This window comes from Maniola jurtina, chromosome 13 (assembly GCF_905333055.1).
Source record: "Maniola jurtina chromosome 13, ilManJurt1.1, whole genome shotgun sequence".
Taxonomy (NCBI): domain Eukaryota; kingdom Metazoa; phylum Arthropoda; class Insecta; order Lepidoptera; family Nymphalidae; genus Maniola; species Maniola jurtina.
The window spans coordinates 12,388,882-12,402,256 of record NC_060041.1 but is presented as its reverse complement, the minus strand read 5'-3'; the positions used below and the strand labels follow the sequence as shown (position 1 = coordinate 12,402,256).

Below are 13,375 nucleotides of genomic sequence, written 5' to 3'. Positions count from 1 at the left end.
GTTATCTGGAAATGTAGGCCGACAACTAAGTTCTAAGTAGGCAGGTAGTCTGTCTCTGAAAAAAAAGAGATTCATGAGAGTCTTGTACTCGTATTAATACTTATGGGGATGATAGAGTTTTAGCAAGTATTGAGGAATGGTTAATGAGTCTAAAGTTAATCTTTTTGTTTTGGATTCGTAGAGAAAGAAGTTATTTACTATTCTTAGTTGCTTAGATAACTCTGAATTTATTCAATAGTTAAAACATTACAATAAATAAAAATACTTGAAGCAAACGGACATCTACGGATAGGGTTACTTAGATCGAAAACTAAAACTCCTGAAAAAAGCGTCATACATTTGTAATTCAAGCGAACTTCGAGTGTTTTCATTTAAGGAAGCGTAGGGAAATCAGAAATAGGCTGACCGTAACCTCGGCTCTTGACGCACTATAGGTAGTTTGGGTACTCTACAACTGTACCTAAACTCAACAATATTATTTCAAAAGATCAACAGGCGCTGAAACCAAAATGAATGTTAATAATTAATTAATTATTGCAACACATAATCACTCATCTATTTCATTTACTTAAAATATTAAATTATTTTTAAGTTCTTTTTGTTCCAAAATGAATGTGAATTTACAATAGGTAATTACTTACATTTACATAAACTCTTTCTTTTTCAAAAATTACTAATAATAAAAATAAAAAAATTCTTAAATTGCAAATTTTTTTGATTTTCTGACAGGGGACTTTAACTCCTGAAATGTCAGGAAAATTCGTGCCATCTGGTGACCCTATGTACGGAACATAAAAATAAACCAGGCGGCCATCTTATCCGTTCACTCCCCCGCCATAATATACGAATAAAACAGCGCGAAATTCGAATTTTGAACTCAGTCGTTCGCGGGAACACACGCGTAGCACATCGGGAAGCGCGCCCTCTGGTTTTTTATTTTTTTTAATCCGGCACTCGTAAGGTGTTGAAAGATGAAGTACCTGATTGTTTTGGCGGTTTTCGCGTTGGCTTTCGCTGCCGAGGAGAAGAAGGCGGAAGAGGCAACAGCCAAGATCTACATGAGGTTGATCCCCGCTGATGTGTTGAGAGGTTAGTCTCGTTAGTGGAAAAAAAATAAAAAAAAATATTGTCAGGGACCGAAGGTCTAACAGCCAAGATTGAGTCATAAAATATTTAATTTAATAAAGGGATTAATAAAAGTAAAAATGATTGCTTAGTTATTTCGTATAAATATTATCTGTATAAGTGAATACCTAAGTAAATCATCACTGGTTTAGTTAGTCAGATTAGTAGATTAATATATTATGGAATCACTGAAAAACTTTCAACAAAAAGTTCAAAGAAACTATAAATGCGCGTTTATTTTAAACCTAACAGATTGCTATGCAAAAATTTCCTATGCAATATGTCAATTTAATCCTCAGGTAAACTTATTTTTTTATGGTAATACCATTGAAATACCATTTTATATTCCTCTTTCTTTTTTAGTTGAAAAATAATGCAGCTAGGCTGATCGTTTCAACGTTGATATATATTTTGTAGTTGCAACGTTATGCACCAAGATAGTTTTCCTAAACCTAATTTTTATTATACTTTTCGTAGACATTAATTAACTGTAAGAGATCTTTAAATAACTTGTAACAATTAAAACTTGAAAATAATAAAAGGTCCTTTCAATAAAGTCAGAACAAGATCTTTTTACGAGGTCACAATAAAGGTTCAATTTAATGTTTCCCAAAAAATCCCAAAACAACCTTTTCTTGATACATTTGCAATAAAAAAGCGTAAGCAAAGTTGTTACAGATCTGTTTATTAATTTAAAGAATATGTGGTTAAGTTCTGAACAAAGCTTTAATTGCGTAGGGTCTAAAATTAACTTAAAACTATAAAACTCAACGACTGATTATTCGTTTATTCGTTCAATAGACACGAATATAATATATAAATTAAAACTAATTTTTTTTTAACGCAAGTAAATATAAATTTAAAAAGTAAGTAAGTAAATGAAATAATTATAAAATCAAAAAATATATTATCATACACCACGAACATAATTAAAAAAAAAATCCTTTATCAATTTCTACATATATTTCGGAAAAACAATTAATACTAAATAATTAATCTTCAATGAAAAGACATCAACGCGCTACGCTACGCTAATTTAAACTGTCTATTTAGTAATTTCGAAGTAAGGATCTCATACAAAAGTCTGCGTATAGTAAGAACTTATTTTTTTATAAGCTAAATTACAGGCTATCGTAAGTTTAATGGAAGAGTATGTGGCACAATATTTTGAATCAGCCCCAAAAGAAAGATTTTGTGTGAAAATACGCTAATCAATTTCAATATTATGACTGTGAAAATGTACAACCTAGTAAACATATTTGAAAACTTCTGGTGTGCTATAAAATGTCATTTTATTGCAATTTTCATAAGACAAGCTTTGTTTACGCTAGAGTACTCGAGTTTCCGTATATTATTTATTTGGCTGGTTTGCTGTCTAATATCCTCAGCAGAAATTATTACTAAGTACTTTTTTAACCCCCGACCCAAAGAAAGGGGGTATCTGTGTATCTGTCTGTGGCACCATAGCTCCTAAACTAATGAATCGATTTTATTAAGTTTTTTTTATTTGAAAGGTAATTTGATCGAGAGTGTTCTTAGCTACAATCCAAGAAAATCGGTTCAGCCGTTTGAAAGTTATCAGCTCTTTTCTAGTTACTGTATCCTTCACTTGTGGTGTTATAAATTTTTAAGTGGTAGGCAAACTTTATCGTCCGATGACTTTTCAGTCGTTTGCGCCGACATTTACTTGCAACGTACCACGTAACACATAGTTACTAGAAACTGCAAAGTTGTCTTTTATGTAAATAACTGGTCCGACAACTGTGTAATATCGATAAAGCGAATCTGGTACGACAGACCAGTTCCAATCCACTACCATGTTGAATTGTCCTTGATACATATAGATTTGATTAGGATTTACATAATGATTAAATGGCCATATGTATCTATGCAGAGATTGTATCAATAATTTAATAGACTATCATTATCATCATAAAAAAAAGATTAACCCATGGGCCCAACTACTAAGCAAGGGTCTCCTCTAAGAATGAGAAGGATTTAGGCTACAGGGCACCTTCCACCTTCTCCTTCCATCTTTGTTGTGCCTATCCTTCTTTCTTTACGACTTCTTTAACTGCTAAGGGTCACTGGCAGAGATTTCTTATATAAATGCTTCGTTGTCTTATCTTTTTAACCGACTTCAAAAATGGAGGAGGTTCTCAAATCGTCGGAATCTTTTTTTTTCCTTTTTAATGTTACAAATTTTTAGTACAAATAAATAAAAAAAAATTGCTGTGAGCGATCCCCTAATGATAGTGGTCTTACTCAACGCTTGAGTAGTTTCATCAATGAACAGACCTCGGTCTCAGCTAGGTCAAAGAAAATCCACTAAATTGAGTAACCTTGACCTTGACCGTCAATGCGGATACAAAAACAGTCGGAATTTTAATTATTACCAAAATTAATGTACATAATTCAAACTTAAATGTCTGGAATCCTTTTTTTTGTATCCGAATCATAATGCATGAAGGACCCATTTAGTTGGATTTTTTCTTACGCGAAGTCGGTTGCGTAAAGTCACACATGCAATCCGTACTTATTAGCAACGTAGAGTCGTGTTTGGGGCTGAAACTCGTATGCGACCGACGTACGCGACTGACATCAGCGTGGGAGCAAGACTTTTACATGACTGGCAAAAAACATGAGCGTAATGTTTTCAGGGTTCATGTATCTAATTTACTATAATTTGTGAGTTTTTTATTCCACCATAATTTCTAAACGCCTGAACAGTGGATGTATGGGGGCAGCTTAGATTTCTCACATTATCCAAAATGACTCTGGCGACTAAAAAATCAATATGACGGCTATATGGAGCATTTTCAAAGTAAAAAAATACATATTTTTAGTTCGTTTTTTGGCAGGCAGTGGTGCTTTTTAATTCTTTTGATTCAATGATCTGTTGTTTCCGTGTAGTAAGTGGCAGAAACTTGTGAAAGGTAAATTCACACCTAGATTTTAAATTAAGATGGCATTGGGTGATTTGAGTTTTAGATTGTACCTCGTAATAACTTTTTTAACAGTTTCGTAACTAGGTATACCTACATATCTAGAGAATGAAATAATGAAGTTATTATTTCATTATTTTTTTACATAACTTGCATCGCTGAAGTGTGAGGTTAGGTTTCGCACGATTAGTTATCAGTCTACCGATAAGAAACGATCATTAATTTGAATATAGTCCGTCCAAAATGACTTCTCACGCACCATTTTAACTTTATGGGTCAACTGACATGCCAAAGTATGGTCCACCTTTAAAATAAGGATTAAAAAAATCGTAATTTTGACACGAAATTTGACACATAAAGTTAAAATGGCGCGTGAGAACTAATTTTTTACGCAATATAATATCTGCATCGATTCCAAGGCTCACATTACACGTAACTGGATTCAGTAACGTTTTCCCAGTGAGCTAAACTAAAAAATTATGTAACAAGTAGGTATACAATATACATACTCATATTATCATTTAATTTACTTAGCTGGTAGAGACGCCGAGTTTAGATTTTTAATATTAAGCATATTTTTGTCAAACATTGTTCCATTATGACAGATTAATTATTAATATCAGCGATAAAAGCGATAATTGCCTTACCGCGCATTTACATATTCCCCTAAGCAAATGTATACCTACATATATAAGACAGTTAAAATCTCATCGCACGTCGCGCGTCGAGTTTTAATAAATATTTCTCTACTGCGCGATATCGAAACGAAAAGAGAGTCAAATAGCATCCTAGCCCGGCTAGCATGGGCAGTAGATAAAAATTATATCCCCCGATTATATCCACTGATGTCATAGAAATCAGTGGATATAATCGGGGATATAATTTTTATCTACTGCCCATGCTAGCCGGGCAGCTTACGCCCTTTTACGTTTTTAAAATGAAAAGCTGACTGACTGACTCACTGACTGATTGACTGATCTAACAACGCATAGCTCAAATTACTGGACGGATCGGGCTGAAATTTGGATGGAAGTTTGACGTTAACATCCGCTAAGAAAAGATTTTTGAAAATTCAATCTTTAAGAGCTAGGCGCACACCACGGCAAATTTTCATATGTTTTTTCCACCAAAACTGTGCATTATGGAACTACATAAAAGCGCGTCCACACCGGAATTAATTCCGCACGTAATTTTGATTAATTTAAATTCAAATTTACGGATTTAAAAACGCTTCGCAAATAGCCGCACCAATGTGCGTGCTCTCTCAAAGGGGATAAAATAGGGGTTTGAGATTTGTGTAGTCCACGCGAAAGAAGTCACAAGCATGAGCTAGTGTGAATATGTGAATGCACCTTTAGAGAAACGCACTGGAATATTATGAGGTCTATTGCACTTTTTTACAATATATCAGTCCGAGCGTCAGTTTTTTGGAGCAATTACTGAGTTTTGCATAATTCGCGTGCGTTTCGTGCAATCGGATGTGTGGCAACGTGGCAGGAATCGCAATTGATCGCCTCACGTTCATATTGGGCAATGTAGTTGATGATTTCTATTTTTTATTTGTTTTGATTTAGGATACGATAAGGTTATTTTTAGAATATACTAGGTAATGCCTGCGATTTTGTTTGCGTGGTATCTAGGTTTTTTGAAAACCCCGTAGGTACCCTTTAATTTTCCGGGATAAATAGTAACCTATGTGTTAATACAGGGTATAATGAATAATCTATCTCCATTTTAAATGTCAGCCAAATCCGTTTGGTAGTTTTTGTGTGAAAGAGTAACAAACATACACACAAACTTTCACCTTTATAATATTCGTGTGATAACCTAAAAGCGGCGAAAAAAAAAAACAGTGAAATAGTGCACGAAATCTGCTTGCATATTATCTGCTCGCAACTTTGGGTGATCTTGAAATTACATCTTTATAATTTTACGCAATTAGAATTGTTTTTGACACGCTTAGAAAATTACGGAAGAGAATCGTCCTCCTTTTTGAAGTGGACTTTTCTATAGTGAATTCTTATTTAATTAAGTAAAAAAATTATATCGACAAAGCCACTAATTATAAATAAATAAACTGGCTAACCAGTTTGGCATTAATTATTCGTAAGAACTATTTTTAAGATTTTTTTTGGTTGCTACAGGAAAAGATTTCGGACAAATTAACGAGTTTTATCTACTAAAAAATCTTGTGCCACGAATGAGTCACATGATTTTTATCAACCTATTGGAAATGGTTCCTGGTGGCCTTTACAATGTAAAAGGTTTCAAGCAGGTATGACTCAAAGACATTAAAATCAAATGCAGTGAGCGGCTGAACCAACCTTGGATATTTCTAGAAGCGCAATATCTTAACGCCTTTCAATAAATCGCTTTACTTAAATGCCATTACTTTTTTGAATGTTTTATTTTAAATTAAGTAATTACTTAATTAAAAAAACATAAAGCAGTAATAATTACAGATTTAGAAGATATCGCGACTCATTAACTTTGTTTGAAATAGTAGCAAGTTGCTTAGCTAATCAAATTAGGCTTTTTAAATATAAAAAAGCGGTGATAAACTAATGGTTAAGATGGCGGCCTCCTATTCGTAAGTCCGGGGTTCGATCCTTGGCACGCACCTCTAATTATTGGAGCTATGCGCTTTAAGCAATTAAGTATCACTTACTTTAACGGTGAAGGAAAACATCGTGAGGAAACCTGCATGCCTGAGAGTTCTCCATAATGTTTTCAAAGGCGTATGAAATCTGCCAATCCGCACTTTTTTTTAATTTAAAGACTACCGCTTGGCTGCAATCAGACCTGCTAGCAAGTGATGACGCAGCCTGAGATGGAGCGCGCCTGCCTAGAAGTTGCCTATTCACTCTTGACTTGACGTTTCTCGAGCGAGAAAATAGTCGACAAGTTTATTTTTGTTGTTTTCTCGTCAGCAGTGGGACATTAGCACCAGCTCTTGGGGTATAAGGAAGTATTATTTTAAAATTTAAGTGTGTTGGAGTGCGTGTAAAGTGTCAAACATGCAATTACTCGCACATTTGTTACGAAAGAGTAAATATTAATTGTAGGATACGTTGGAAAGTGATTGATATGATATAATCATAGGCTGACATCACTTTCGTGTATACAATTTTGTCGCCAAACCACGCAATTATGTAATAAAGTGTCTTGTGACAAACGTCCAAAAATTAAAGTAGCTTCGTGACCGCGACAGGATACAGCAATATCGTGTCGCCGTCGAGTTTCTTTTTTGATGCCTTGTCTCACGCGGTAGGGTTCGTTTTCCTACATATTTTTACCCACATGGTCCTACCAGTACCCACATTCTGGAGCATACAATTTGCTCTCAAGTTTGCACTCACAATGTAGGCAGGTAGGCCAGTTTTAGCTCCAGATGGTCATTTATAAATGTACCTATAAATGTTAATGTATGTAATTATGTATAATACCTTAAGATACTTGCTCCCCACTCGCCACTGATAGATGCTCGCCACTTTATCCGCGTGATTATTAGGCTTTTGTTAATAACCCTGTAAGAACTCTTTGATGTTTCGGAAGAAAAAATACCCTATGTCCGTATATGGAAAATATATGTGTATATTAAAATGAATAAATATGTATATTAAAGTGAATTGATTATGCATATTAAAATGCATGTTCGTTGATTAAATGTCATAAAAACCGTCGCGTTGTCGCGAAATTAAAACCGAAACGTTCATGCTCGGCAATTGAAAGTGAAATCGACCAGGAAACTGCTCGCGAGGCGTTGCCAGTTCTCAAGTTAGATAACCTGACTTTTACCTGTGACATCGCTTTATACCTGTTACCCTTTTACTTGAATTAAATCAAAGTGGATGAAAGAGGTATTTAAGAATGAATATCGATCTAGCTGTATCTACACTAATTATTATACAACATTTACCCATACTAATTTTATAATGGCGGTGACCTCTTAGTCCGGGGGTCCAAGGTACGATCCAGGGCACGCTCTAACTTTACAGAGTAAAATGCGTTTTAAGCAATACAAGTGTAAATTAAAAATTTATAACACCCCCGACATGTGAATGTTACAGTAAATAGAAAAGAGCTGATAACTTTCAAACTGCTGAACCGATTTTCTTGGATTATAGCTAAAAACACTCTCCATCAAGCCACCTTTCAAACAAAAAAAAACTAAATTAAAATCGGTACATTAGTTTAGGAGCTACGATGCCACAGACACACAGATACACACGTTAAACTTATAACACCCCTCTTTTTGGGTTAATGAGACTAAGTAGTACCACCTACTCGTCACTCATACAAAAACTTCTTCTAGCTTTTAGTAGACATGTCTGTAATAGATCGTTGACTCCGATATTATGCAAGACAATCGTCGTGCATGAAATAAGTATGGTAACAAAAAGTCGGATTGGCAATAAAGAATGAAGTTGACTTACTGGATATTTAACTTTTAATTAAACTAACCTGCTCTACACTAATATTATAAAGATTGTAGAGTTTGTAATTGTGTAAGTTTGTTAGTATAGATGTAGGAGATAATCTCCGAAAGTACCTATTCATTCGATAAAGGTGCCTTAGATAGGCTATGAATTATATTAGACTAGCAACGGAAATATTAATTCACTTTAATCCTTATCTAGTAGAAATTTTAAAAAATACGATCTTATTCTTAAGGGAACCTCATGCAAAACAACTTTCTGGGTACATTGGTTTACGCTTGGTACATATCTTTCAAATTTTAACTATTTTTTAGCTAATTTTCACAACCATCTAATTGCGCTAATTGCATCCACAAAAAAATAATTAGCCAATTAATCTAAGACCTATTCAACATTTTAACGGATTAGCTAATTAATTAGATAAGTACCACCGGCTATAAAATATCAATTTCTTAAGTAATTAGATGAATTACATATAATCAATAGTACTATATAGATGATACCTGCAACTTCGACCACGTGGTTTTAGGTTTTTTCTTCTTCAACTCTTCAATTTTTCGGGATAAAACCTATCCCTATGTTCGCCTTCTGGATGCAAGCTATCGCTGTACCCGTTCAAATCAGATGGGGTATAAAAAGCTAGAAGACAGACAGACAGACATTTTCGCATTTATAATATCAGTATGGATAAGTATGGGCAATAATATAATGTGTATCTATCTAAGTTAAATGCTGAGCTATGGGTACTATAAGTGAAAGCAATAATGTAATAGTGTCCTTTCGATAGAATTGCGGCCCACGCAATTGGTCAATCTGTAATAGAGATTAGCTAACTGCGCGGGAGATATTACAGTGCATTCCCTCATTCTCGTAGCCCGATGGGGCGGAAATCCGACACGACCGGAGAAAGATCAGGCGCTGGATCAATGAGTTTACTTGCTTTCGTTGAAAGTTAGCGGTTCCACCCCGTACTTCGGAGCGAACACCGCCAACTTCCTAACTCTAGGCTGGTACCTACCTACTGAAGTTTCTTAACAGAAAAATCCAATACCCAACTATGAGTGAAAGTAGTCTAGATCCAAATGTGGGGCGGTAGTTTATCCGAAGAACGATCGCGTTTGCCGTAACACCTTGTGTAACAAGCGTGCATTTTTGCCAATGCGTTCACAACTGCATTTAATAACCGTTTTTTACTGGGGACAGGTTTAGGCTTGGCTACGAATTCGCCGACGTTTATGTACTTTAAAAATCCATGCCATAATCGCTAACCTGCGGGGTTATTAGCTAACTCAGTGTCTTACACTGAGTGATAGTCACCGAGGTCATTCGACATTTGTTGGTTCTACATTGCTGCTGCATGATATAGAACCTGCTGACAGATAGAACAGACAGACAGATGAACGTAGAGGCTTAGTAATAGGGTCCCGTTCGTATCCTTCCGGTACGGAACCCTATTATAAAGGTTTAGGGTTCCTCAAAAGGAAAAACGTAACCTTTATAGGATGACTTTGTTGTCTGTCTGTCTGACACACATCTCATATTTAACATCACAAAAAAAGAAAAATATGTTCATGAACAAATAATATTAGTATGTATTTTCAATTTTCAAATTAAGATAACTATATCAAGTAGGGAATCATATGAAAGGGCTCTATCTGTACATTCTAAAACAGATTTTTATTTATTTTTTTGCATAATAGTTTTTGATTTATCTTGCAAAATGTTGGAAAAATACCCGAGTACGGAACCCTCTGTGCGCGAGTCTGACTCGCATTTGTCCGGTTTTTTTTTAAATAAACGCGATGCTCACGTGTACTCCGGTTACTTAATCATCCATTGTGTGGGTTTATTAACTTAAGTGAACGTAATAGAGCAGTTAAATACAATCGTTTCTGCGAAATATCGTGAATAATCCAGCCTTGGGGAACAATAATAAGGTCCATTCACCACATGAGTAGGTAAGCATTTAGTGCTAGCCTCCAGCGCGGTGCTATAGATATACTCTACTATGAGTAGGATATTATCTAGGTGATGCTCGCGTTTTCGCCCGTACCTATGAAATTAAGTTTTTGAAAATTCTGTAGGAACTCTTCGATTTTCCGGGATAAAAATTAGTCTATGGCCCTTTCCAGGATATAAATTATCTCTGCATCAAGACCTTTGCAAACTGTCCATTATTGGCAAATAAATAAAGGTACCTAATCGGGCATTTTGAGAACCCACTTTGCGAAGAGTTGTGGGCATGAACCAAAATAATTTGAAATCAAAGATAATTCCAATGTAACATAATTAATAATAACTTGTAACTACAATTTTTGTACATGAAAAATAAAAATTAGGTAATAATATTTCAACTTACAAAACTTAATCTGTTTATGATATTGATGTATATAATTTAGTTATTTTACTAGCAATGCTACAAAATACTATATCTTTAATGATGGCCAACATAGTTTAAACTCTAATTTGTTGGCCTACTTTTGAACAAAACGCTGTAACACCAACAAACATACAGACGTGGGACGAATACATTACCGTGCGACTCTTTTACGGGTTTCCTTGTTACCTTGTTACATCAGACAAGTATTTCGAAAACATAATCATTTTACGTACCAACACAATCACACATCACATTTTATGTACACCAAAGAATGTATGAAAAATAAAACCGACTATTTACCTTCTTGTAATTTATACTTATTCTATTACAAGTGTAAATTAAAAATTAAACACCACCGACAAGTAGAAAAGAGCTGATAACTTTCAAACGGCTTAACCGATTTTCTTAGATTATAGATAAGAACACTCTCGATCAAGCCACCTTTCAAACAAAAAAAAAACTAAATTAAAATCGGTTCATTAGTTTAGGAGCTACGATGCCACAGACATATACACAGGTACACAGATACATACGTCAAGCTTATAACACCCTTCTTTTTGGGTCGGGAGTTAAAAATAGAGCCTGATGCTCACGGCTTCGTCCGAATATATTTAAGTAGGGTCTTAAAAATTCCATGGGAACTCTGTAATGTTTCGGGATAAAAAGTAGCATAAATTTATTTTTCATGGTCAGCCATATTGGATTTGTTATATCGTCATATTATTCTTCTAGGCAAGCGTGCTCCATCTTAGCCTGCATCATCACTTGCTAGCAGGTCTGATTGCAGCCAAGCGCTAGTCTGTAAATGAAAAAAAAAAGACCGATCTTATAAGTCATCAACGTTCTAATTTTTATTTGGTTCTGGAAACATCGATTTTCTAGATATTTTTTTTTTAACAAAAAATAGAGACAAGTTTACTTAAGCTCATAAACTTAAATGGCCAAGTTGCTAACACAGCTTAAACTTTAAAACCTAGAATCTAGCACATGGCCAATCACGCTGTGCCTTAACTGAACTGAAGCAATACCTACGAGCAATATTGATTCTTATCTATTAAGCAATAAGGAATCAATTTACAATGAATCTTAAAGTTTATTTTGCATAAAAATTAATATATTAATAGGTACCTATTGCAGAAATTATGATTACGAAAATCTGTTCCAAACCATGGCTTAGGCAGAGCGAATTATGGCTTAGCAGATAGACAAACAGACACAATTTTTCATTTATAATATTAGAATGGATTTTTCAAACCGAAATCATTACTCAAAAAATTTATTCTTCTACAGATTTCCCCGGTCTTTGCTTCGCATCAACCCGGTGTGCAACGGTCGAACCCGGCAACTCCTGGGACCTGGCTCCCTTCTGTGGCCGCAGCACCTGCAAAGTCAGCGAGGACACGCCCCCAAGGCTTCTGGAGCTGGTTGAGGACTGTGGCCCTCTCCCTATCGCCAACCCCAAGTGCAAACTTGACACAGGTAAGAAAAGAACTCTTACACCGGATTTAATAATCAAGACTCCTCCTCCAAGGGCTCCTTTTGGGGGCCATTCAGATTCAGATGATATCGGAGCTGGGTTCAAGGTTTACATACCTTTTGACACCTTCGAGCGTGTTTCAAAATATTTCTAAGGTAGCCTAGCCAATACTGCTTAGCTAAAAAAAAGTAGTAAAAAAGTTAAAAAAAGTTAGGTAAAAGTCCTATTTGAAAAATGTATAGGAAATACAGAGAGTCATTCGAGTGGTTCCAGATAAAGAGTACTATGTACCTATCCATCTTCTAGGTACATTCCAATCAATTTCTTATGTTAGGATTATCGTCAAGCGCAGGCGTATTTTGTAAAAAATTTGATTGATTTGTGAGTGATTGAATTAATTTTTTTTACAGACAAAACCAACAAGACTGCGCCTTTCCCCGGTTGCTGTCCAGTCTTCACTTGCGAAGATGGTGCTAAGTTAGAGTACCCCGAGCTCCCCACACCTCCCCCAGAAGAGGAGGCCAAGGAACCGGTGAAGAAGGCCTAAATTAAAAAAAATAGTTATAAAAAATTAATATAATCTATGGACGCGAAATTGCACAGATCTCCCGCGTCCATTGTCAAATTCCAAATTCCTTTTTTTGTGGTACAAAATGTTTTAAAATTGTTTAAAAAAAGTAAGCGATCTTTCACTATTTTTTTTATCAGGTCACTTTCTAATTGTCATGGTACCGGGACTTTCAATTGACTATTGTTCGAAATTCAAAAGCGGCTTCCTATTTCCTGTTTTATTCATAATAAAAGATAACTGTGACAAAGTTGTTCATTGTTGGCTTATTGACAAAAATGTTACTATTGAAAGAGATTGTTGTCGATTTTTTTAGAAGTACATCGGCTTTTTTACTTGAATAAATGCCTATTATAAGTAATGTTTGTGATATTGATAAATAATAGAAAAGTTATTCAATAAAAAACACAAAATTTCTACGTCTATGAGTTTTATTTTGTC

At 35.0% G+C, this 13,375-nt stretch overlaps 1 protein-coding gene across 1 annotated transcript; it reads left to right on the top strand.

Moving 5' to 3' along the window:
• Window positions 1-855: 855 nt before the first annotated feature.
• On the top strand, window positions 856-13,353 carry LOC123871268. The gene is made up of 3 exons (XM_045914970.1): window positions 856-1,089; window positions 12,180-12,368; window positions 12,777-13,353. The coding sequence occupies exons 1-3, from the start codon at window positions 972-974 to the stop codon at window positions 12,911-12,913; spliced, it is 444 nt and encodes a 147-aa protein (XP_045770926.1). The 5' UTR covers window positions 856-971; the 3' UTR covers window positions 12,914-13,353.
• The last annotated feature ends 22 nt before the right edge of the window (window positions 13,354-13,375 follow it).